The sequence below is a fragment of the Castanea sativa genome, chromosome 2 (genome assembly GCF_040712315.1).
Source record: "Castanea sativa cultivar Marrone di Chiusa Pesio chromosome 2, ASM4071231v1".
In the NCBI taxonomy this organism is placed as follows: domain Eukaryota; kingdom Viridiplantae; phylum Streptophyta; class Magnoliopsida; order Fagales; family Fagaceae; genus Castanea; species Castanea sativa.
Genome location: NC_134014.1, coordinates 50,321,189 through 50,348,329, shown reverse-complemented (window position 1 = coordinate 50,348,329; position 27,141 = coordinate 50,321,189). Strand labels below are relative to the sequence as shown.

The window sequence follows — 27,141 nt, the reverse complement described above, 5'->3', positions numbered from 1 at the left end:
ATACACACAAAATTCTTTGCATTTCAATTCACAATTTTTACCTCTTGCACTTCTACTCCTTTATATATATATCTACCTATAGCTTTTCATGTCATCACATGTCAAATATACACAAACCAAAAATGATGTCGTTACCTTCAATTTTTTATGACACCTATTTAGCTTAAACATTATTGTCTCATCTAATCATATTCTATATGAGTTAGCTACAACCAAGAAAGGGGACTTGCATTTTTATATTAAGTGACAACGACAATAATGATTTTGATGTTAAGGTAACGTTGTGAGCTTTTGAGTTTTATAAAAGATGTAATTGACTGTGTGTATTTGACATGTGTATTTTATTTTAGAATTAAGGAGAAAAAGAAAGACATATTCTATATCAATTTTTATTTTACAATATTTCTCTAAAATATTTATTTTATATTGCTCATTATTTGAATTAAATAATTATTATGGATATGTGTATGCAATTTATAATTGTTGCTGCTTATAATGAACTAATAATAAATTTGATTTAAATAATAATAATGAATTCATTACTAATAAAATTCTATAATAATTATGCTATAATACATATACAATATTTTTTAGAACCATCTTACATAAAATATTAAAACATTATCTGTGTATCGCATGAGAAACTTACTAGTAAAATATTAATAAGCTAAACTCATGTTCTATTCTACCACAATAATACAGAAATATGATATGATGATATAAATATAGATGTAAGCACAATAGTATAGCTTTCTCACAAGACAGTTTGACTCTTCACTCACTAATGAGGAGAGCCTCCGTAATAAATCTTTCAAAATTCTTATATGATGATCCTTTAAAATCAGTTGCTTCCATTGCTTTCTTCTTCCATTCCCTAGCTTTTTGCCTCATGGCCTTACCCTTTTCCCCTTCCATCATTTCCTTAACAAGTGCTTCAATCTCATGACGTTTAATATCCTCATTAACTTCCACACCAATCTCCCAAGTGGTATAAGCATACCGACAATTTGTTTGTTGTTCGGCAAAGAAGGGCCAACAAATAATAGGCACGCCAGCAGATACACTTTCTAATGTAGAATTCCAACCACAATGTGTTAGGAAAGCCCCTATGGATGGGTGTGCTAGCACTTTATCTTGGGGGCACCAACTTGTTAGCAATCCCCTATCCTTAGTCTCCTCAAAAAATTCATCAGGCAAGATTGCCGAATCTCCCATTACCACATCAGGCCTAATTATCCACAAAAATGTGTGCTTGCTATTCGCAAGACCCCATGCAAACTCTTTCAAGTGTTGGTCTGACATCACAGTTATGCTTCCATAATTTACGTACACAACTGAATTGGGTTCCCTTTTATCAAGCCATTGAAGACATTTGGAGTCTTCTTTCCATAAGCTTGAACCTTGAGACAGGAAATGGCTTTCAGGTACATGCCGATCTAGCAAGTGAAGCGGGCCTATAGTGTAAACATGAGGGAATTTGGCTGAAATGGCTTCTAGGACTTCATGTTCAAACTCCTCAAATGTGTTGAAGATGATCGTGGAAGAATTTAGGCAATTTTGTGCTTCTGATCCCATAAAATCAAACATTGTTTCAGTTATGTCAGTGATTCTCATAAAGCTAGGGAGGTCCTTGAGTCGGATGTTTTTCAACCCCGGGATCCAATCTATTGCTTTGTCAAGTGTTCCATCACCTTTGAAGCTTTCATCTGTAATAAGTTGTTAACGATTGATAATAAAATGATGTCAATAGTGAGCCTATATAAAAATCAAAAATCACTTCTCAGCTCATCAATATTGAAAACGTTTTTTTCGTAGTATTGAAAAATGTTTTTTTGTAGCACTACTCTAGACAAGGACAGATCCATGCTTGGACCAAGGGGGCCAACCGCTAGCCCAATGCCAAACCCTCCTCCCTATTTGAATATATATATATATATATATATATATATATATATATATATATATATATATATATATATTAATAATGCATATTGAAAATTTGTCATCATCCTCCCCTGGCCCCTTCACCCGTACTCCAAACCTTCCCTCTCTTTTACATTTTTTTTTCTTCCAAATTTATAAGTTATATATAATAATGTGTTAAATATTTTGTAATGATCCAATGAAAGCACTAGCTATGTTTGTGCTTATACTCCAAAATGATTAGTCAAGTTGCAATTGGCGCTCCTCATAATCACTTATAAACCTATAATTCACTTAGTAAACATCTAATGTGGGACTTTTTAAACACCCACACAACACACACACAGTGTTATACCAAGTTTGTTCCAACACAATTTGTAAACGACTCGAAAAAAGTGCTAATCATTTCTTTGTTTACACCCCAAAAGGACTATTCAAATTATGATTGGGAATCTTCATAATCACTTATAAATCTAAGATCCACCTAGTATACATTTGATGTGGAACTCAGCACATGCTTGTACAACTCACGCTTAAACAATCGAATTCAATCAAATAAGTACAATTTGAGGTATCACAATTACAATCTTAAAAAATAAATTAGTCCAAATAGGTTATTTTAAAAAATGGTATGGTCTAATGTGTGGTCATCCTCTAAAGAAAACAAAATTTTGACGTAAAACATTTTTAAAAAATCGTTTTTCTTCTTCTAGTATTTGTAAAGAAGATTTTCTTCTTAATCAATTGAAAATTAAAGGCCAATAGAGGAATAAGTGGCTAAAGGCCTACAAGCTAGAATGTATATATTAATCTTCAGTTTTTTGTTAGGGATGATTGTAGATCCGAAACACCCATATATTTTTTAGTTATCATTTCTTTTTTAATTCTATCAAAACATTGGTAAGAATTAAAATATCATTTACTTACTATCTTGTTTATTGAGGGATTATATTTATAATTACTCTTTTTTTTTAACATAACTACAAAAAGAGCATTTTCAATAATAAACATTGTCTTTTGTTTTTAGAATTAATAATAAATATTGTCAAAACTAAGTTTCCATAATAAAAATCGTACTTCAAAAAGAAAGATTATTATGAATTTAGTATAAACAATTATAGATTTTTTGGGAATTTAAAAAAACTAATTCTATTATGACAAATAATTGATTTAAAATTTCTTGAGAAACAATATATTATTTTGAATTGTGTCTTCTTCTTTTCTTCTTTTTCTTTTTCCTTTTTGGAGAATCATTTTAATTTAGCTAATACTTCAGAAAGGATTCAATTTATTGATCAGCGATTGGCTAGACAGAGTTTCATAATCGTGTATACAATTCCTCACTCTCATTAATTAGACTGAAACTAGATTTCTTATATAAAAATTTTCCTGCAATTACTATATTTATGCCTACGTCTCGCTTTTCTTTGATTTCTCTAGCAGATAATAGCATAACCTATTTTTTTTTTTTCCCTTATAATCCACTTTCAACAGGAAAAATTAAACCAAATATCATATGATGTTATTGACAATTAACAATTAAAAGTAACTTTATATATTCTCGTCAAGACTGGCTCTTTCACTAGGCCAATTAGGCTGTAGCTTAAAGGCTAATGTAGAAGAGGACCCCAAAATTTTGGAAAAAAAATGGGAAGTAGGAAAAAAAAAAAAAAAAAAAGCTCCAGTTGATACTCAAAAAATCTTGTACATCCTAATAAACATTGGTACCCAAAAAATTCTTTAGTCTAAATAAAGTCAATTTTTCCAAAAATAACATCTTTAATCCCTAGACAAACCAAAATTCAACCAGATAAAATACAAATCCAATCTAAAAAAGTTAACCACAAAACAATAATAAATAAAAACAAATCAAAAATCTTAAATCCCTAAAATTTACTCTTATTACCGTTGCTCTCCCTCTCACTCTTGCTCTTCATCTCTCTCTCTCTCAACTCTTGCTCTCCATCTCTCTCATTCTTTCTCTCCACTGGTCCTACTCTCAAATCCTTCTATGATTGGCTCAGGCTTCTTCCCATCAGATCACGTCTGAGACACTGAGCTCTAATACTCTCCTAGCTGTAGTTTTATTCTTTTTCTAAGTTTTTCTTTCTTATTTGATTTTTTCTGCAGATACCGTGGTTTTTTACGGGTGGAGTTTTGTCTAATAAGACTTTTAGCTGGGGCCATAGGCCTACTTGAGTTTTGGCTGGGGCTGCTGGGCCTTGACAGTTTGTGTGTGTGTATGTGTGTTATCGATTGAAAAGGAGAGGTTAGAAAAACTTAAATACAAAAATTTAATTAATCAATTTGCATCTCAAGAAAAATAGATTTTAAATTAAATATATTATAATATAAAAATATTAAATAAATATTAATTTAATTAATACATAAATATAAAAAGATCTTATTTTAATTCTCGCTAAGGTCCTAAAATGTTTAGGGCCAGCATTTGTAGTAAATAAAGAGAAAACAGAGTAACTTTATACATTATTTATCTCATGAATAGAAGAAAATCTATCATCATGTATCCTACATGGAGTGGATTCCACATGTATCTGATACATGCATGCATCCACTCTTTTATACGGGGAAGTCTCACATCTTTCCAATACATTTATGTATCCACTCTTTTATATTTAGCTTACCCATGTGAGAGGATAGATATAAATATCTGAGATATGCAATATCACCCCCCTGAGCAGTGATTGCCTTTTTGACATAGAAAACGGACATGATATTATTTCCAATTTTGCCGACTTGACTTTGTCTTAACAAGTAGCGAAGTTATTTCGCCAAAAAAAGTTATAATGAGAAGTATTTACTATCCATACAAGGACAAATTCCTCTGTCCCTTGGTTGAGATCTCAGACTCATTTGGCTACTGCGAACTCACCAATATTTTCCATGTTTAAATTTTTTAATTAAAAGTCTTATGAGCAACTTCAAGCTGGATGGCTACTTTGCACTTGACAAAGAGAGAGTAAATGAGAAACTTATGAACAGGGGGACTTGGTATATACTCATTTAGCTATTTTAAGTTTAGAGTGGTAAGTGATAGATATACTCAGTAACCCCATACTACCATCTGAGTTACAGTTCAATTAATGAAGTTGCTCATAATCATCTGAGTACCATTGGTGTGGTTAGAAAAATATGAATCTAATCTTTAACGGTTATTATAACAAAAACAAAAAACTGCTCAAAGTACCTTTGAATGGAAGAATGCCTCTTTTGATGAGCTCAGTGAAGTTGAGATATCCCATGAAGCCACAAGCTGAGGCAGTCCAAAACTGAACCTCTGGGATGCCTAATTCTTCTCCAGCTTTAATAGCAAAACTCATGATGCCATCAGAAACTATGCAAGTAACCAAAGGCACTTCAGAGGATGAGTTGAGCTTAAGCACTAGCTCTTTAAAAGGCCCCAAACAATTTTTTCTGGTGGCATCCATTATGCTTGGAACATGTTGAGTTGCATCACGATCCGATGGTGGCAACCCATCTGGTATTGTTTCAAACTGGAAATCAGGTAGCCCCTTAATGTAGTCAAGTCCTTTGGATCGGATTAAGCGTCTGTGGTTGAACTCAGTGTTTACAAAGGTTATATGGAAGCCCCTTGAGTGTAGGAGCTTGGCTAATCGCATCATGGGTGTTACATGGCCTTGTGCTGGGAATGGAACACATACAGCATGAGGCTTTGTAGCTCGAACTGAACCCATATCACTTGCAAGTTAATCTATATTTTTGTTTATGGAATCAAAATTTTTTTTTTTTGAGAGATCTTATGGAATCAAATTTAAAGGGTTTGTGATGATACCTTTAGGCTCTATGCCATTTTATAGGAAATATGTGTAGCATTAGCCTTAGGATACCTATAGGTTTTTTTAGTAAACTCATCTGCGGCGAAAACTCTTTGCTGTCACATGAGAGATAATATTGCTATTAATTTGTCAAAACACTGAATAATCAACGGAAATAATATCTCCTTTAATGTCTTATCTTATGCAATTATTGCAAGTTCACGTTAGCCCAGTCTGAAAAAGCTGGTTCAGTCAATTAAAATAATGGGTATACTATTAACTCTATCCTTTGCACCATCTTTTACACCATATGTTAATTTGGTTTTTAATCTTTTCATTGTGTCAATTTGATTTTTAACCTTTCAATGTCGTGTTATTTTGGTCCTTACCATTATCACTTGGATGGAAAAATTTGATGTGTCAAATGAAATAATAAAAAATTAATTTATTTGCCACATTAACTACCAATTGTATAGCCACATCATATTAAATTTAAATAAATAAAAAACTAAATTGTTGTTCTAACGTGATATTAAGATTGGGAAAAGATTAATTCCCTAATCCCTAATCCAAGAATCGCTACTTGAGAATATGGTACAAGAATATCCCAGTTAAAACTATTGATTGGGTTGCAAACACTCAACCCAATCAATGACTCTTCTGGCTTGTTAATGATAAATAACACAAGCAGTCTTGTGCTTATGAGTAACAATAAGAGTGTTGTTTGGTCCATAGGACTAGGAACATAAATACAAGCCAATAATCCCTTATTGCAGCTCTTGGACTCTAGAAATCTTGTACTCAGAGATGGAAATTCAGGAGTCTTTTTGTGGAATAGCTTTGATTATCTGTCCCCCAGGAATGAAGAAGGGATGGGACTTAAGGAAAGGTATTAAGCGGCGCTTGGAAAAGTCCAAATGATCCTTCTCCTAGAGATTTCACATATGGGGTTGAAATGCAACCTCATTCACACCTTGAGGCTTATATTAGGAAAGGCAACAAAAAGTTCTACCAAACTGGTCCATGGAATGGCCTGCGGTATGGTGGTTCATCGGAATTTAATTTTAATTTGAGAAAGATAAATTTTGCTTTTTTTTTTTTTCCCAATCCTAATATCCCATGAGAATTGAGAACAACAATTTAGTTTTTTTTTTTTTTTCTTTTTTTAATTTTAATATGATGTAGCTGTATAGTTGGCAGTTGATGTGGCAAATAAATTAATTTTTTATTATTGCGTTTGACACATCAAACTTTTCCATCCAATGGATAACGACAATGACCAAAATAACATGACATTAAAAGGTTAGGAATTAAATTGACATAATTGAAATGTTGGGGACCAAATTAACATATAGTGGAAAGGATAAGGACCATTAACGTAGTTTACCCCAAAATAAAACATTGTTTCACAATCACAGTAGACAATGTGTAAGATACAAAACTTGAAAGAGCTTTTCCCCAAAAAAGAATTCCACAACTTGCGAATGTGGCAAATTGTTATTATTAAGTGAAAATTTCATCTAATTAAATTTTGTTGACACAATAATGAACTTAGAGAACTAATAAAATTGTGCCTATAGCATTACCTTTTTCTCTTCCCTCTTACGCTTTGTTTGGAAACGGATGATGAGAAGAAAAAAGAAAGGAAATTGGGCGTATATGACAATTTCCCTTGTTTGGTCCGCATTGTAGGAAAGAAAAGAAGATAAAGTGAAAGGAGTGAGCATTCAAGCAGGCCTAGTTTTCTCATCCGCTCAAATTGCGTAGAAATGAGAAAAAAGATAAGTAAAAATCCTGCAATTTTTGGGGCCCTACTACTAATGACTTCTAAAATTTCAATTTTATCCATCACCAAAACAAACACTTTGGTTTTTATTATGAGTATTTAGGTAAAAACATATATCTAAATTAAATATATTATTTTCTTTTCTTTTCTCTTCCCTCATTCTTTCCAAACATGTAAAAAGGAAGCATTTTATTTTCTTATCTTTTCCCTCTCTCTCTTCTCTTCTTTTCTCTTCCCCTTATTTACAACCAAACACATTGTTAATGTTGACAATAATCGAGCCCTCGCCTCCATCTTAACACAGTTGCTAATGAAGGTCCCAAGTCCCAAAATCTTATGAGATAATCTTTTTCTTCTCCTAAATGTTTAAAGTAATATTAGTGGCTACCTGGTGGTAATACTGCTACTATGATCAGGTGATACAACAAAGTTCCAAACTTCCAATAAACCATGGTCCATAGGGCTGTAAATGAACCATGTTATATATTCATAAATAGTTCAGGCTTGATTAGATAAAAAGCTCATTTATGTTTGTTTGGTTATAAACAAGTCAAACTTTAGCCTTCATTTTAGGCTTATTTATTAAATGAGTCGAGTCCATGCAAAAAAAAAAAAAAAAAAAAGGTTTATGAACAAGCTCGTAAACAATAGGGCTTAATAAAAAAACAAAACTGCCTTAGGCTCCTTTATGGGCTTCGTAATAACTTTAATATGATCTTAAATAATAAACTCACATCTTGCTAAGCTTTTGATAAAAATTGGAGGTTGGGACCAAATGTCCAACCCAAATGGGCTTAATAATATGCTTAATATGGACTTGATAATATACTTGTATTAGATCTTAAGTTAGACTTGACTAATGAATCAATCAAAGTCAAGCCAAGTTCAAACTTTTGGACTTTTGACAAGTTCAAGCTCAAACATAGGCTTGGTTTGGATACAGAAGAAAATGCTAGCATCTACGTTTTCCTTTTTCCTTTTTTTTTTTTCCCTACTGCAAGCGTTTCAGCTTTAGGGGACAAAGTGACTGTACACGCACTATTCAAGTATTGTTCACGCACTTTTCAGCCACTTCTTTTTATTAAAAATGGGTCATACGGCACTATTCACACATTTAAATATTATTTTGCTATAGTATTTTCAGTTTTCAGCTGTATCCAAATGGACCCATAGTTTGTATACTTGGTTTAAGCTCAAACCAAACTTGAACATATTATATTTGTTTTCCACCCAAGCTTGAACATTTAGTACTCAACAAATCTTAGCTTATTTACAACCCTAACCATGAATAAATGATCTACCATATTTGTAGTGGATTTAATTTATACAAAGATTCCAGTAATTAAACTTGTGTTCGATTCTCAAAGCTTGTTTTTTTAAGGCAATATTAGCACTATTGACTAATTTTGAAATGTTCTTATTTACTACCATTCTACCATATGCAAATCATGTAATTAAATCCCTGTCCTTTAATTCCTATAAAATAAAATATAAAAAAAAACCTTATCCTTTAACAAAATTTGCCAACAGAAAATTCAATTATTCACAAATCTTTTTTTTTTTATTTTATGAGAAGAGGATTATTCACAAACCTAATATCTAAGGTCGAAGTTTATTTATAAATGCTGAAAGCTCAAATTTGTGTTAAAAACACAAAAGCTGTTTAGACCCCAAATTAAAAAATTACGGCTTGGTTGATTTTACTCGTACTTAAACTAAATGCGGAATAGAGTAAATGCGAGCGAACAAACAAAACCGCTAGTCTAAGCCATATTCAACAATACACAGCAGTAAAATGAAAGCTAAAAGAGTAGGGAAGAGAGATGCAAATACAAGATAACACGCCGATGTGTTATCGAAGAGGAAACCGAAGAACTCGGTGAAAAACCTCTCCGCCGCCCTCCAAGCGATAAATCGATTTACTAGACAATAAGTTGGGATACACGAATAGTAAAAGACCCTCCAAGCCTAGTCTACCCAATGCACCTAAGCCCTCCAAGCTCCTACTTCAACAAGGCTTCTCGGAATAGTGTCTTATCTAACTTTTCGGATCCCGTAATGCGCCCGATTGCATCCACCAAGCTTGGCTTCTTCCAATGCTTCCCAGCAACACCAAAACACACAGTATGGGTGTAGTAAGTGTTTGAGCTATCAACCTCTCAATGAGATATAAATGGAGAGGAAAGAATAGAGGAAAACCACAATGGATTGTGTGTAGAATTGTGGATATGACAATCTCACACTCTCAAGGGTTGAGGCTAGGGTTTTCTCTTCTGAAAAACTCTCTACTCAATATGTGGGTAATGATGGTATATATAGTGTGATTGAGAATGTAGTGGAGCAGATAGGACAAAATAGCAAAATAAACTGTTTCACGGGTATCTCGCGGGAAGGCCTTACTTGCGAAACACTCGCGAAAACTAGCTGTCACCATTTGTCATGACTCTTCACATTCCAGTCATGTGCAAGTTACATGCATCACTACGCGGGAAGCTTAGTCGCGAGCTACCCGCGAAAAATCTTCTGGTTTCAAAAGCTTGAGTCTTCACACTCTCTCTCTCTATCATACAACCCTTACAATAAAATCCCACATAAAGTACAGGGTATAAAAGATTGAACAAAATTACAATCAAATTTGGTACAGAATTAAAGCCGACACAAAACAATTGTAAATCACAACTTTACAATCTCCTCCTTTGGCTATTCCGTGACAAAACATCCTATAACAGACTCTAAACTTAATGGAGTTTGGGAACATAAGCAAAACTCACTCACACTTAATCTAGAAGTTGTGAAGCACTTGCACGAATACGCCTGTATCCTGAAACACTCGCACACGAACAAAACTTTTATTAAGCTTATGACAAGTTGAATACAAGGTACATATATGAGCATGTATAATGCGATCAAGGTAAATAACAAGATATAAGAAATGAAGCATAACTTGATCATACAATGCAATTAAGTGCAAAGCAAGAATAAATTGCAGGTCTAAAACACTCAACCAATGCAAAATACCAAAGTATTTGCATTAAGGATACACAATCCAACAAGAGCACAAGAGTTTAGTACTCAAGATAAACTATAAGTACAAAAAAAAAATGCTACAAAGCAAAGATATAAACACAAAGTACTGAATATAAACTAAATTTAAATCAAAGTACTTAAAGCTTAAAAAAAAACAATGTAAAAGAAAGAGTTCTAGACTATGGCATAAGCAATTAAACACTAAACAAAGAAAATTAACCAAAATTCTAAGTCTCTTTGTATCTCCCCCTCAAAATGTGCTACTCCCCCTCAAAACTTTCTCCCTATTTTTGACCGGAATGGCCAAAAAGCTAGAACTGATCAGATTCGGAGTCGGATCCATAAGTCATCGACATATCCTCGATCTATGATGATAAGGTAGTGATTTGACCTTGGAGATAGGCAAATTGCTCCGCGGTATGATGCACATGAGACTTAAGCATGCCATATATCTGATCCACCGTTGCTAGAAGGTGATCAAGACGATCGGATCCTCGTGTAGGTGCTGAGGAGGATGGCTGTGCTGAAGTCTCTGGGGCAGAAGTGAAACGATAAATCTCATCTTCTGTGTCTCCTCCTTCATCTTGAACAGTAGCCCTTGGAATTTGAGAAGTGTTAGTCTTTGATCCTTTGATGTGAGCTGTACTTCGAATCACTATGTGACCACCAATAGGATAATCCCTCTGAATCACAGTGAGATCACTTGGAAGTTTGAGCCTTGTTTTTGCAATTAGACCTACTATAATTAAGGGAAATGGAAGAACTGTTCTGGAGTTTTGCTTCACAATGCTCTTCTTCAAAAGATGAAGGATATGTCCACAAATATCAATCTCTTTGTGAGTGAAGAGATCGAACAGGAAGATGGTCCTTGGCTTAGACAATGCTGTCAAGTTGGTGACCAGGTATAAGTTGTTGATCATCACATGACCAAGGGTTCGCATCTCTGGACTAAATTTGATTGTGTTCATGGAAGTTTTCTTAGAAGTACCATCAAGTATCTTTACCAGCTCTTCAGAAGATTCCAATCTTTCGTCATATTGCATCGTGATTGGTTGAGATGGAGGATGAACTTCTAAAAACTCCTAAATGCTATCCCTAGTGATGACAAATTCCTTGTGACATACCCAGCAGTTGATATGATCCCCTTCAACACTAGCATTGGAGAAAAACTCTCTGATAATCTCCGAGTACACTGCTCCACTTGGATTCAGCAATTTTGTCCATGTCATTTCCTTGAACACTTTAGGTATGAAAGTGTCTGCAAGAGTTTCTAACTGCACAACCCTATCTATGATGATAATTGCTCCTTTGTAGACGTCATTGTACTTCATGTCTGCCTCAATAGACTTGAAGTTGTCAGAATCTGTACGAGCACACTTGGAGGATGGTTTCTTAGCAGCATGCTTGGTGGGAGACATTTGCAAAACAGATATAAAGCACAAACAAAAAGAATTCAAAACAGACCATAGACACTTGATTAGATTCAAGTTAGTTCAAAACAAAAGCAAAAACATCTTAAGCATAGTATAATAAACTCAAAACATCATGTTATAAGAAATAAAACATGTAAACATGAACACAATGCATAAAAATATGATTGTGCATGTGTGTGCACGTGCTAATGCATGTGTGTGCAGCAAGTGATGTATAGTGTGTGCCTAGGTGATGCATGACATGGCATTGTAAGGCACACAATGGGAAAAGTGTGTAATACACACACCCAATGATCAAAACATGTCAAGCATGGTTAATCAAGGGTAATCCCAAACATTGGAACTCATTTGAGTCTAAATCAACACAAAAATGTCACTTGGACATTTTGTCGAACACATAGCATGCAACACAGTTCTACATGAATGAACAATGCATGAATACAAAGAAATCTGTCTAAATACATGCTTAGAATGCTACAAGGGGCCAACACAAACACAAACATAGCAAATGGGACTCAGCCCAATCAAAATTTTGAAGAAAGTTTCACAAAAATTAGAATCTCGACCCATTTTTCGAAAATCCCCAATTTTTAAAACCTTAAGTTAAAAACTGTAGAAATCTAAGACAAAAGTGAAAACAATGTTTAGATAAACATACCTTGAAGTGATTTTGCAAAGATTTTTGCTTGAAAGTGATGGGGTTTGAGTGAAAGAGAGTTTTAGGTTGAAAGGATTTTGAGAGGCAAAGTGAGGGAAATGAAGTAGTTTGAAAAAAAATGTCACATCTGCTACATAAAAATTGAAAACACGCATTTTTCGCGGGTTAGAGAGTTGCGAGATTAGTCGCAAGACACATAGAAGTTTTCGTGAGAAGCTTTTAGTAACGACACAGTCGCGGGACACTCACGAAAGTTTCTGTGTAAACTTGAAAATTTCCAGTTTTTGCTTAAAAACATTTCGCGAGTAGAGTTTAGTCGCGAAATACTCGCGAGGCAGTAGCGAGACTCTCTAGATGAAAATGTGACTTTTTAATATCCCTTAAGCATTTTTTGCGGGTAGCTCTAAGTCGCGAGATACTCACGAAAACGCCTTTGAACCAGTTTTTTGAAGAAAACACAAAAATGCATTTTGAAACAAAAACTTAAAGCATGAAAGTATAAAAACACTTTCAAAAATATATAAAAATACTCAAAAATCTTTTTTGTTTTGATCGACAAGAAATTGAGTATACACATCACATTTGATCATGTATAATCACACAAATAAAATAAGCATTCATTGAACAAAGTCTTGTGTGTTATGTGTGGATACCAAATGTGGAATAGTCCTTAGTCTAGAGTGAAGGTTTCATGATCAATTCAATCCAGTCATACACAACTAGTACTAAGTCAAGTAGACTATCTCAATTATAGAAATGAACATATATGATCTCCCACAAGAATGATTATATAACTTTGAAGCTTTTCATTTGGCTCGATTACAAAACATAGCATATGATCATTTTTTAACAAAGTACATCTCATTTTGAGATCGATGCCTAAACTTTTAATATTTCAATTTTGTAAGTGAGTAAGCCTTTGGCTTTTTGAGGCACTATACATTTCAATATAAGTCGCTTTCCCTTTTTCCTAGTCAAGTACTAGTATGTGCGACAGCTTTTGCAGCTCAATATTTCTTTTTGAGATTTGACATTTGCTGAGCTCTTTAAGCAAAAACATAAAAACGTGGGAAAAGATTTAGGCACAAGTCTATGCATGTATCAAGCCCAACAAGACTATTGACTAATTATTCATGACAAGCTTAAAGATCGATTTACAACAATCACACATAGATTTCAAGATTTGTCTCACAAAGATAGATGTGCATACAAAACAAGTTAAGCTTGTAAATGCACTATGCCATTAGTACAAAAGTACTAGGCCAAACTCATATGCAATATACACAACACAAGCGATCAAACTTTTTGAAGATTTTTCAATTTTTATGATTTTTTGAATTTTTCAACACACTAAAAAAAATATAACACAAAAAGTAAGATCAACAAAGAAAAAAACAAAAATAGCTAGCAGAAGAAACATGCTACAATTCGGAAGCAATGACATATGAAGATTTTGCATGACATGATTCATGAACCTATGACCCTAATCATGAAAGAATTAAAACATGGGCATAGGTAATAAATCATGCATGGGTACCCTTTTTCACCAACACTTTTCGAGTGTTTTGGGTGAGAGCCTTGGATGGAGATGCACAACCAACATAGCTTTTCAACCTCGGAGTGAAGCTAGCAAGGCATAGAGAGATGTTCTTTAGCATTTCCATAACGTCTCCAATGAGATGTCCTTCATTTTCTCCCTTATATTGTGTTCCCTTTGGTTTCTTCTTTGTGCTTTCTTGGCCATGCATGGAATCAGCTTTCTTGAGTGCATGAAGATTGAAACAGTTGGGTCTTGTGTGTCCTTGAACGTCACAATGATGACATGCATGCTTCACTTGAGGCCCCCTCTAATTTTTGGGTAATGACTTTCCTTTACATTTTGGTCTTACACCAATGGTTCTTTTCTCAGCAATAGGGGTTTCAATCTCAGTCACCACTTCTTTAAGTTTCTTAACACTCTTGGCTAATATGAATCTTACTTCCTTCTTTGGTTCGCTGTTTGAGCTTCCTTATCCGGTATAGCCTAAACCGATCTTGTCATGTGAAGATTTTTGTGACGACAACACACTGTCAAGTTTCTTGGTGGAGATACGCTCAACCTTGACATTGGCTTGGATTATTTCAAACTCTAGAAACTTAATCTTAGAGTAAGCTTCAACTAGCTCTCCCTTGAGTCTTTCTACTTCACATTTTTCTTCCTTGAGTTGCACAAGAGTACACTTATGCTCCTTTTCAATTTTCTTCATCGTTCTCACAGCATGGTTTGCAACCTTGGCATATTTTCCACAATCTTCTAGCAAAGAATCATATGCTTCTTGAAGATTGCTCTCTCCTTCAATGTGGCATACATCTTCGTCTTCCGATTCTTCAACTTCCTCACCCTCTGAATGCTCACCAAGTTCATTTATCAAATTGCTCAAATCATCCTTAGATTCAACGGAGGTAATTGTCATGAAAGCCCTATAGTTTCTGTCACTATCGCATTCTTCTTCCGTGTCTGTATTTGAGCTTTTAGAGCCGCTAAGAGTAGTGACAAACACTTTACCTTTCCCCTCTCAAGTAGTTGGGACATTCTTTCTTGATGTGACCATGGTCGTTGCATTCAAAGCACACAATTGCTTGGGAGGATTGAGAGTCCTTCCCATCTTTCTTCTTGAACTCCTTTCTACCACTTTTGGATGCTGAGAACTTTCCTTTGCCAAAGGGCTTTCCACTGTTCTTCATCTTCAGAAATTTTCGGAAGTTCTTTGCAAGGAATGCTACTTTTTTCTCTACATCATCTTCTTCGAAAGAGTTGTCCATCCTCTCATTGATGGTTTTGAGTGCAAGCGATTTGCTTGGCTTGTGAGAAGGCGGTTCGAGTTCATATGTTTTGAGAGATCCAATTAACTCTTGAATCTTAATCTAGTCCAAATCTTTGTTTTCTTCTATAGCAGTAACCTTCGTACAATAACTCTCCGGTAAGGACCTCAAGATCTTTTTCACCACCTTAGCATCCTCAATCTTTTCACCGAGATTGAGCTTGACAATTACGATTTCATTGAACTTCCCATAAAATGAATCAAATGACTCATCGTCACTCATCTTGAGCTCTTCAAATCGAGTGGTAAGCATTTGAAGTTTTATGTCCTTGACCTTCTTGGTACCTTCGTAGGTAGTCTCAAGAATCGTCCAATCTTCTTTAGCAGTCTTCACATGTGATATCCTGTGAAATTCATCAGTAGACACACCACAAAAAATTGCGTTAATTGCTTTGCTATTGGCATTTCCCAACGCAACAGCTGCCTTGTCCCATTCGGACTTGGCTGTTGTGGGTCTAACATACCCATTCTCAACAGAATCCCATACAAACTCATCTATAGAACAAAGAAATGCCCTCATACGAACTTTCCAAAAAGCATAGTTGCTTCCGTCAAAGAATGGTGGAGCATTTAGAGATTGTGACCGATCTATCACAAAAGGGTCTTTGATTACACTTAGGTAATGAAACCACAATAAGTGCACTCGCTCTGATACCAATTGAAAGCTCAGATTTGTGTTAAAAACACAAGAGCTATTTAGACCTCAAATTAAACTAAGTGCGAAATAGAGTAAATGCGAGGAAACAAACAAAAACGCTACTTTAAGCCATATTCAACAATACACAGTAGTAAAATGAAAGCTAAAAGAGTAGGGAAGAGAGATGCAAACACAAGATAACACGCCGATGTGTTATCGAAGAGGAAACCGAAGAACTCAGCGAAAAACCTCTCCGCCGTCCTCTAAGCGGAAAATCGATCCACTAGACAATAAGTTGGAATACACAAATAGCAAAAGACCCTCCAAGCCTAGTCTACCCAATGCACCTAAGCCCTCCAAGCTCCTACTCTAACAAGGCTTCTCAGAACCGTGTCTTGTCTAGCTTTTCAAATCCCGCAATGCGCCTGATTGCATCCGCCAAAGCTTGGCTTCTTCCAATACTTCCCAGCAGCACCAAAACACACTGGACACTCAATATGAGTGTGATAAGTGTTTGGGCTATCAACCTCTCAAGGATATATAAATGGAGAGGAAAACCACAATGGATTGTGTATAGAATTGTGGGTATGACAATCTCACACTTTCAAGGGTTCAGGCTAGGGTTTTCTCTTTTAAAAAGCTCTCTACTCAATATGTGAGTAATGATGGTATATATAGTGGGATTGAGAATGTAGTGGAGTAGATAGGACAAAATAGCAAAACAGACTGTTTCACAGATATCTCGCGGGAAGGCCTTACTCGTGAGACACTCACAAAAACTAGCTGTCACCATTTATTATGGCTCTTCGCATTCCAGTCATGTGCAGGGCACATGCATTACTTCGTGGGATGCTTAATCACGAGCTACCCGCGAGAAATCTTCTGCTTTGAAAAGCTTAAGTCTTCACACATTCTCTCTCTATCACACAACCCTTACAATAAAATCCCACAAAAAGTACAGGGTATAAAAGATTGAACAAAATTACAATCAAATTTGGCAGGAAATTAAAACTAACACAAAACAGTTGTAAAATTCCATTATTCACAAATCTTTTTTTTTATGAGAAGAGCATTATTCACAAACCTAATATCTAAGGTCAAAGTTTATTTATAAATACTACAGAATATTTACTTTTTTATAATGAATCACACCCTCAAAATTCCTTATAATATCTTCTACCTTAATTAAATCCACCCCAATTTTCATAAACTAAATAAAATATTTCCTTTCCTTTTGCTCACCTTCTTTTCTTTTTCTCATTCTTCCCCCATACCAAACAGAGTGATTTGGCTATACATGGAAGAGCTTAAATAATTAACAATATCTTCTTTAGTTCATGAGCAGTTGAGGAAAAATCACATCTAATTTCTGAATACCTTGTTCAATTTCTTATAGATACTATCGGAGACACTATTTTCTGAAAACTCATTGCAATATTTTTTTCTCTCCTTTTTTGTCAATGACTTTGTCTTAACCACAAAATGACATTTTTGTTGCTTCCAAATTGCGCTGAGCATCCGAGTCAAGAATTAAAGACAAGAATGGATTATTGATTAATTGAATCATAGGTCTCTATTTTTTTTTGCTCTTTGCATTTTGTACGCATTGGATTCCAGCTTCCTGCATCAAACAAAAAATCATTAATTTCAGAATTCTCCATCTCCATCTCGATCTCCATCTCCATCGTTTGGATCTTGACTTTTGTACTGAAACAAATTTATGACCACCCTCTATTGTGTAGTGTCAGTCTTAGGCCTAGCTAGGCCACTTACGCCACCGCCCAGACCCTTAATTTTTTTTATAAATTAGTTTACCTTTTAAAAAATGCTAAAGAATTGAGTATTACTATGGATAAGAAAAATTTAAATACATAAGTCTTATAAATAGATGCAACTCTAATCACAAGTAATTCAAATGGGATAATATTAGAAATACTATTAATATTACTATATAACCTTTATAATTTAATATGATAACGAATATAATTGGGGCACTTCAACAACCTATTAAATACATTTTTAAATGATTTTTTTTGTAATTGATGATATATTTTTATAAGTTTCATGTTATAAAATTTATAATTTCTTTAGCATCTTTGTAAGCCTTTTGTGCTACAATTTAGGACCATACCCTTTTACCAAGAGTAAGATTCAAAGCACAAAAAATTACACACTTTTTCACCAAAATGCTTTGCATTTATGTTTATGGTGGGATCCAAATGAGTTGAAAATGTGGGCACGTGTAGTGTAGGTAGCAGAACTCACATGAAAAAAGTTATTGAGAAAGTTAACAGATGTCCTTTATTATGAAATATTTTTAGAAAAATTTTATAGGGAAAGTGAAAAATAATTGACTTTTTTGACACATTTTTATATTTCTCAAAAAAATGGTATCTAAATTTTTCTAAAATTGTCAATTAAAAATTTTTCTAAGAGCACCCGTTAATAGGACTCAAAGTTTGTAGGATCATTTATCACCTGTTTTAATTTGGCTTTTAAACTCATTGACTTAAACTTTTGGGTTAAATACGTGGTGTCCATATATGCTATATTAATTACTCAATTGCAAGGTCTCCTTGAGGTGTTCTTTCCTCAACAAGTGGTATTAGAGCCAAGATGGTATGCAGCAAGGTTACTAGGTTTTGAGGATCCTTTTTGCCATTAGAATAGGAATAGGGTGCGTATACTTGGAGGGTGCGTATGCTTGGAGCGTGCGCATAAGGTTCCCTAAACATAGACATGCAAGGTTCCTATGAATGAGTAGTATATTGCATAACTGTTATATGCAACCAATGTCTCACAACATGTGAGATCAATGGATGTGTGCTCCCCACCAATTGTGAGGCATTGATTGCATGCAAGTAGTGTATAAGATAATTTTCTCCTAAGTAGGGTTGTGCATGGGTAGAATTTGAGATAATTTTCAACTTTTTCCGGTTGATAAATATCCAACCCAACTCAACCCAACTTGTTTTCATTTCATCAAGTTTAATAAAAAAAAAAAAAAAGGATTTTTATTCAACTATTTAAGCCATTTATTCAATAAAATATTACAATGCATATAAATGAGTGTAATATTTATATTTTATCAAAACTAAGACTAGAAATCTCAAAATAATTCAAATTAAAAATTTAATCAAAATCAAAATTCAAGATAAATTAAACTAAAAATTTGAAGTGCATTTTTTTTTTTACTATTAATAGCGTGTTATGTGGGTTAAGTTATGTTGCATGGATTCAGAATTTTACCTACCCGAACCCAACTTAACCCAAGTTTAAAAGAATTTTACAACCCTACCCAACCTAATCCATCAACCTATAAAAAATAAGCATAAGAAATCAATATGGGTTCAAATGAGTTGGGTTAGTGGGTTGAATGCACCATCTCTAGAATTCCGAAGTGATTGAGCAAGTTATTAGTACCCATTATATGCTTTGTTAGAGGTCAATTCATTATGGTTACCCCATCATAATTATGCATATGCAGAAGAGGTTGCACGAACATCATTTCACCACTGATTGAAAAGAAGAAAGAAAAAAAAAAGGCATAATATTTCATGTCAGTGTTTACATTTTTTGTGTGTATAAACATGTTGTGTTTACACATTACAATTATTAAAAGAAAGTATAGATTAGAAAAAGGATAGGAACCGTACAAGAGATTTCATTATCTTGCAATGATGAAGTTGTCTGGAAAGGAAATATTGAAATAAGTCTTATTGGACCGACAAAGTTTTAGAGTTTAATAGTTTAGCAAAAAAAAGTTTTAGGGTTTAATAACTTTTTATCTAAAAAGTACAAGATGTTTTTCCTCCCTTTTTTTGTAGGATCACATCATTTTTATTTTCTTCTCAAAAGAAAAAGAAAAAAAAAAGAAAAGAAAAGAACATAATTGTCGTTGTGCCTAACAAGGCACTTGTTCTTAAAATTATTTGTTGCAGCTTGCAGGTCAATTTAATTAGTATCGTTACCATAAACTTGGACCAGCAAATTTGTTCCAAAGAAAAAAAAAAAAAATCGTGAACCAGCAATATGTGGACAGGACACGAGCTCAGGTGTCCCTATTGAATTCCAGAAACTGCCATAATAATCAGTTTTCGTACCAGTTCCAGAAACGAAAGTCAAGAGAAGTCACCTTCTACATTCTAGATTCTACTAATGAAAATTGCATTTTGGATTGTTATCAGGTTTCCATGGGCTGGGGCAAATCATGAGACTCTCAATCTATTTAAATATTAGTTAAATAATAATAATTTTTATGTAATTGATTGTTTAGATGCAAAATCACTAATTAATTATCTAACATATCTTTTTAAATTGATAATATAGTTAATTCACTTAATATTTTTTTAAATGTTATATTTATTAACTAGTAATTATATATATATATATTTTTTTTTTCACAAAAATTATTTTTTAATTTGTTAACAACTAGTATATTATATATCAACAAAGAAACACCTATCAATAAAATAAAATAAGTGAAGTTCTATCTAACACTACCAAGGGTAAATAAAACAAACACAACACAAGGTAAAGCTAGTTTTCACCTAACAAAACTAGTAAAGTGAAAGAGAGTTTTTTTTTTATAATTTTTTTAACACAACTCTGAAGGGAACGGAGAAGAAGGTCCAACACAACTATAAAGACGAAGCTTTAAAAAATTACTCTAATGCTTTAAATATGGTTTGTGGCAAAATTTCCAGCAATACTTTCCAAAAAATGGGGTTTGATATTTTTTGTTTTTATCTGTTTATTTCAGTTTGTTTTATTTTTTTGAGAATGTTCAGTTTGTTTTATTATAGAGAGAAAGAGAGAGTAAGTGATTTTCTAGCTTCTATGTATGGAAGACTATAAGTTCTACACTCTAGAACTCCCACATAGAGAAAACCAACCATTGGTTATACATTAAATGAAGATAATTTCCTTCTCAAAAAAAAAAAATGAAGATAATTTTTTATGTTTTTTTTATAAAAAAAAATACTATGTTCACAATATTTTCACAACACTTATACAATAAATTTATGAGTTGCTATTGGTAGAAAAAAAAAAGTCATTTTAGTGATAGATTTAAATTAAAGCTTATAATAATTTACCACCTATGATTTATTATAAAAATATTGTAAAATTGTTATGAACATAACATTTTTTTTAAATGCGTAATATGTTTCATCAATCATAAAAAAAAATATATATATATATATATATATATATATTTATTAGGAGGTCCAATCATATTCATTGCCAATAATTTATTAGGTGGTGGATGAAAATTGTAGTAATTTTCGCATTTTTATTTTTTATGTTTTAACTAATAGATGTTTAATTAATACTCTTACAGGTAATGATACATCCTTATTGCGTATTGATTAGTAGCTGGGCCTTTTTACATACGGGAGCCTTAACGCAGTTGCCACAAGCGGATCCAAAGCCCATCACTTCTGACTCCACCTCGTTCCCAAGGTAAACTAGGTTGGCTAGTTTATATTTGTTTTCAACGTCATCCTTATGTCCAATCTTATCAAAAGTTGTTAACCCCTCTCTAACAACATTGTTTTGTCCCATTTTACAATTTTTAATCCCAAAAAGCTTCTTGTTTTTTTAAAGAAAAATTAAGATTTTATCTCTTTCACTCTCTTAGGTCCACCTAGATTGAGGAGAAGCGAGGGGAGTAGTGTAGAGTAAAATTGTTCCAAAATTAATCTATTTTCAGTCAACTCTACTTTTACTCTCCTCCACTCCCCCCCCCCCTTCCCTCTCAATCTAAATGGGCCCTTATTTTCTTCACTGCCTCCCTCTTTTCTTCTTTTCCAATTTTCTACCAACCAAATCTTTGCCACGGTGAGGATGTCATAGCAAATGAACAAAAGGTATTTATATAGCCATTCTTTTAATAAATCTAAGACTATAACTTTTCCCACAACTTGATGAAGTGGTTAGGTGTAAGTGACTTCTTGTTTTTTTAAAAGAAAAATTAAGATTTTATCTCTTTCACTCTCTTAGGTCTGTTTGGATTGAAAGGAAGTGAAGGGAGTGGAGTAGAGTAAAATTGGCTCAAAATTAGTCTATTTTTAGCCAATTATACTTTACTCTCCTCTACTCCCCCTCCTTTCCCCCTCAATCCAAATGGGCCCTTATTTTCCTCACCACCTCCCTCTTTTCTTCTTTTCCAATTTTCTACCAACCGAATCTTTGCCATGGTGAGGATGTCACAGCAAATGAACAAAAGGTGTTCATATAGCCATTCTTTCAATAAATCTAAGACTATAACTTTTTCCACAACTTGATGAAGTGGTTAACTATAAGTGATAAAAAGCCATTTTTACATGAACTCACCACTTTTTTTCTACCACTTGCAATCAACCACTTCAATAAGTCATGGAAAGAAGTAGGGTTGTAAACAAACCAAGTCATTCATAAATAGCTTATGCTTAACTCAATAAAAAAACCCATTCATGTTAATTTATTTATACATAAGCCAAACTTGAGCCTTAGTTATAAGCTAGTTTAATAAATGAGTTGAGCCCAAAAAGGAAAAAAAATGTTCATGAACAAGCTTGTGGAAATTTGGGCTTGATACAAATTAAGTTGAACCTAGACTTATTTATGAGCATGGTAATAAGCTTGATATGAGTATGATAATTCTTGTGTTGGATCTCAAGCTCAAAACCTTGATATTGAACTCAAGCTTAGCTTGACTAATAAAGCTAAGTCAAGCTCAAACTTTAGACTTTTTGACAAGCTATAATTCAAAAATGTTTGTGTTTTAGGCTCATTCATGCTTGTTCATATTTGTTAATTAATACAAAAGCTAGCTTATGTTTGTTTATTTATAAACAAGCCAAATTTGAGCTTTAGTTTTTAGACTTGTTTAATAAACAAGCTAAGCCCAAAAAAATAAATTGTTCATGAATAGACACAATTCAAGATAGGCTGAACCTAGACTTGTTTATTTTACCCTTAAGTGATTTGATTCTCCCAATTTACCAAAATTTAGGAATGCTTAATTGGGAACTTAGGGGAAAAATAGGTCTTTTATGGTATTTCTTAATCCTGAAAAATTAATACTTTTGTTGGTTTTGAAACCTGGATTGTTCAAAGAACCAAAAAGTGGAGATGTAAGGTTCTTGTAGTTGGATCAAGGTAATCTAGTCTTAATTGTATATAAATATATTAACCATGACATATTATGGAACCTCTAGAACTAAGATTCTAGCCCTACCAACAGCAAAATTCTAACTAGTTTCAAGTTCTACCAGTAGCGAGTGAAATTCTAACTACTTTTTACAAAACAAAGAGGTAATTGGTGGAAGTGGAACATAAAGTGAAATAGTAAGATTGGAGTAACTATTTTTCGAAAGGTATTGTTTCAAAGAAATTAATACAAAACTCAATTAAAGCCAATAGAAGCGTTCATTGATTCAACTTGTTACTTCGTTCTCGCTCAGCCCCTTAAATAGGGTTGGACATGTGTCCATAGCCAATTTTACTAGACACGTTGAGATGTGGACAGATGCCCAATTTTAGACACGTGTCCGTATTCTAGCATGTCCAATGGAATTGGTCACTGGACAGATGCCTCTCCCCTTCTAAACAATAGAAAATTTGTTATCATTAATTAAAACATTCTCACATTTTCTTAGCATCAAAAAAAAAATTGATATTAATAACCAAACAACACCTTAGCTTTGCTTTAGTATTGTTTGCGTGGTTTTTGGTCATATGTTGCATTTAATTCTCAATCACAGATTCACAATAGAAAGCAATTGGACAGCTAATGTTCATTTACTTTATTATTATTATTATTATTTGTTTCAACATATGGCGTCCCCTAGCTATTATTAGACCAAGACACCAATCAGTTTTTGGTGTAGGTGTAAATTGAATCTCATATCTCTTATTTAACCATCAGAAACTTTACTAATTGAGTTAACTATAACTCACTTGTTTTATTTACTTTAGACAATCACTTTCAAAATTAAATCTATAGCATTTTTGAAAATGGGTTTTCTTTTTAAGTATACATTTCCATGGATTTTTGTTGTAAAAATTCTTTTGATGGCCAAATTTCATGGCTTTTTAAAGTATTTTTGAAGAAATCCAAATTTTAGGTCTCTTGAGACTTCATTTAGAAAATACATCTATCAAATGATTTAGTTTTGAAATATTTTTTTTAGAGTTCTATTTAGAAATCAACTTGAACAACCTTTTTTATAACAAATTTTAAAGCAAAGCTTTAGGAAGATTTTTGGAAAGCATTTTGTAAAACAATTTAATCAAAACCTTTTGAAAACACTTTTTTTAGAGGGTTCCTTTGGACCAAGCCTTTTATTTTTTGGTGGGATTGTGTTTGTGATGATAACTAAAAAGCTAGCATATTAACACTTCCACCCATGAGAAATCATTCAAGGATTACAAAAGTTCAAATAAATAAATAAATATATGTATGTATGTATGTATATGTATGTATATGGAAAGGAGATAAAAATCACACATTCATCTACTCTGTAACATTAGTTCAATACCATATAGCTAAATACATATGAATATCAAGATCAAAGGACTTAAATAAATAAATCATAGGTGCATATATCTCAATATCAAGATCTAGATATTTAAACACATAGAGCATGAATATATAAACTAAAAGTATACAAAGATCAATATAGATAGATTTATTCACAAAAAGCATAGATCCACACCTTGGTTAAAACTCTATACCCATGGATCTATCAATTATGATTGTTTACATCAGGGTGTATGTGAGAATATAGGCATATATGGAAGCAATAATATAAGAGCATAGTTAATACATTAATCTAAGCTTAGAAGCGTAGAGATAATATACTACTCACATAGTATACATAAAGTATTTTCTCAAAAAAAAAAAAAAAAAAGGCATACATAAAGTAAAGAAAAATATGAAATTTATTTACTTAAATGGAAATCTAGACTAATAAAGCAATAAAAGGCGGAAAGAGGCTTACTTTAGGGGTGATTAGAAGGCTAAAGAGACCTTAATTTAGTGCTGGAAAATTTTAGGAAAAGAGGATTTGGAATCTTAGGATTAGATTAAAAAAAGATGATATTTGATGATGGGTAAAGATTGATGATCAAATAAATGGGGAAAGGGAGAAATATTTAAAGGGAAATACCATGAGCCAGGAATATGGCAGGGGTGGGCTGGGTCTGCTGGCCATCGCATTTTTCTACAAGCGTCTAGGCCTTTTTGGTCCCCATTTTCTACTCTTTCGGATCTTATCTTTGGGCAGCTGTTTGGAGGTCTTCTAGAACTTGAATTTTGTGTTTTTGCAATCCTAAAAAATTTCTTGCAGTCCACTTTCTAACGGTTCCAGCTTTATTCAATTTAGAGCAGCGGTCACGAAGATAGTCCAGTTGGAAGAAGGGTGTTTCAGCGTAGAAATTTGCAAGGTTGATTTTTGCCTATATTGTGCATGTGATATCTTTCAATCCAAAAATGATATTGTTGAGCCATTTTTTCTTTGACACAAATAATTGATCCTAAATCAATGATATTCTGGATTTTTGCATAAATTATGGCTGAAACGAAACAGTTGTTTTTGTGAAGACTCCCCAAAAAACAACTTTTGGGCCCCCCCCCCCCCCCCAAAAAAAAAAAAAAAAAAGTGTTATTGGAAGGATTTTGATGCCTATTTTGTAAATATGTTTATTTTATTGTCCCAATACTCTGATTTAGCAAGTTGGAGGCTTCGGAAAATGGTGATAAAATCATGATTTTGCATAAAGCTTCCACTTTTATATATATATATATATATATATATATATTTATATTCTTTTAATTCAAGTGGGGTTTTTGCCATCCATGCTAAATTGAAGTTCACCATGAGACATTTTCAATGACTCCTCACTTGAATCAATTTGTGGTCATTTGATTATAATTTAATGGAGATTAAACTATAATCAAACATTACAAAAATGGCTGTTTTTTTTTATTATCAAAGATTCAATGTTTTCGTAATATCTTTCTCGTTTCAACTACAATTTGAGCTTGTGAATTATCATTTTGAAGACAATTTCATGAGATTTAACATGATCACAAATTTATTATGATTGGAGGGTTGAAATTTTGGTCAAATATTGACTAAACCTCGATTAGGGTTAGTAAAATTTAGTTAAAATAAGTCAAATAATTTGAAATGATGATTAGGTTAAAGTAAATTGGAATTTGGTGGTTAGATGAATTTGGAGCTAATTTTAATGTCGAACAACTTAGTCAAACTCAATCAAACTTAGTTAATTAAAATGAGAAAATTTTGGGATTTTGGGCTCTCGAACTATTGAAATCATTTATCCAACAACTAATTAGGACAAATCAATTTATTGCATGTAATATTCCTTATTTTTCCATGTTAGATTTTTTTTTGGATTTCAAAGCTCAAATTGACATTTTGGCATGGAAATCGAGGTCAAACAAAATACAGTATCAACATCTCCCAGTTTCTATTTCTTCAACCTTCTCCTCTAGTTCTCTCTCAGTATCGATTCCCTTCTCTCACCACTTGTGTCTTCAGTGATTCACTTTTCATCACAACGCTGAGGCGACTCCAACAAGACATCAAAAGGCTGTAACAGCTCTGGTCAAAAAATTTCCCAACCAACACGCATGAATCGAATGCAACAGTGACATGCAATACTAAGAGATTGGCGTCATATCGGTACTCGCAGCAGTGCGATTTAGGGATCTCTAATGTGACCTCTGCCATGACAAATGAGCTAGACTTTGGTGTGGTGCTGGTGGCATGGTGGTTTGGGTCTCAGATTCACTAGATCTTGGGTTCTTTACTATCAAGTTGAGATTTGTGGGCATATGGATGGGTTTTTTTGGTGGCTTCGGTACTGGGTAGTGGGGTTTTGTCTAATGACAACTAATGTGGTTTTTGGTGATGGTTGGGGTGAAATTGGTGTTGTGTTGTGATGTAGTATAGAGGTTTGTGGTGGCAACAAGGTGATTGAGGGTGGTGACAGCCGTTGGAATTT

General features: G+C 33.4%; 1 protein-coding gene across 1 annotated transcript; it reads right to left on the bottom strand.

Moving 5' to 3' along the window:
• Positions 1-539: 539 nt before the first annotated feature.
• LOC142623740 (linamarin synthase 2-like) lies at positions 540-5,766 on the bottom strand. The gene is made up of 2 exons (XM_075797201.1): positions 5,132-5,766; positions 540-1,706 (listed from the first exon to the last, which is right to left on the bottom strand). Exons 1-2 carry the CDS (start codon positions 5,637-5,639, stop codon positions 775-777), a joined length of 1,440 nt encoding a protein of 479 aa, XP_075653316.1. The 5' UTR covers positions 5,640-5,766; the 3' UTR covers positions 540-774.
• Between the last annotated feature and the right edge of the window lie 21,375 nt (positions 5,767-27,141).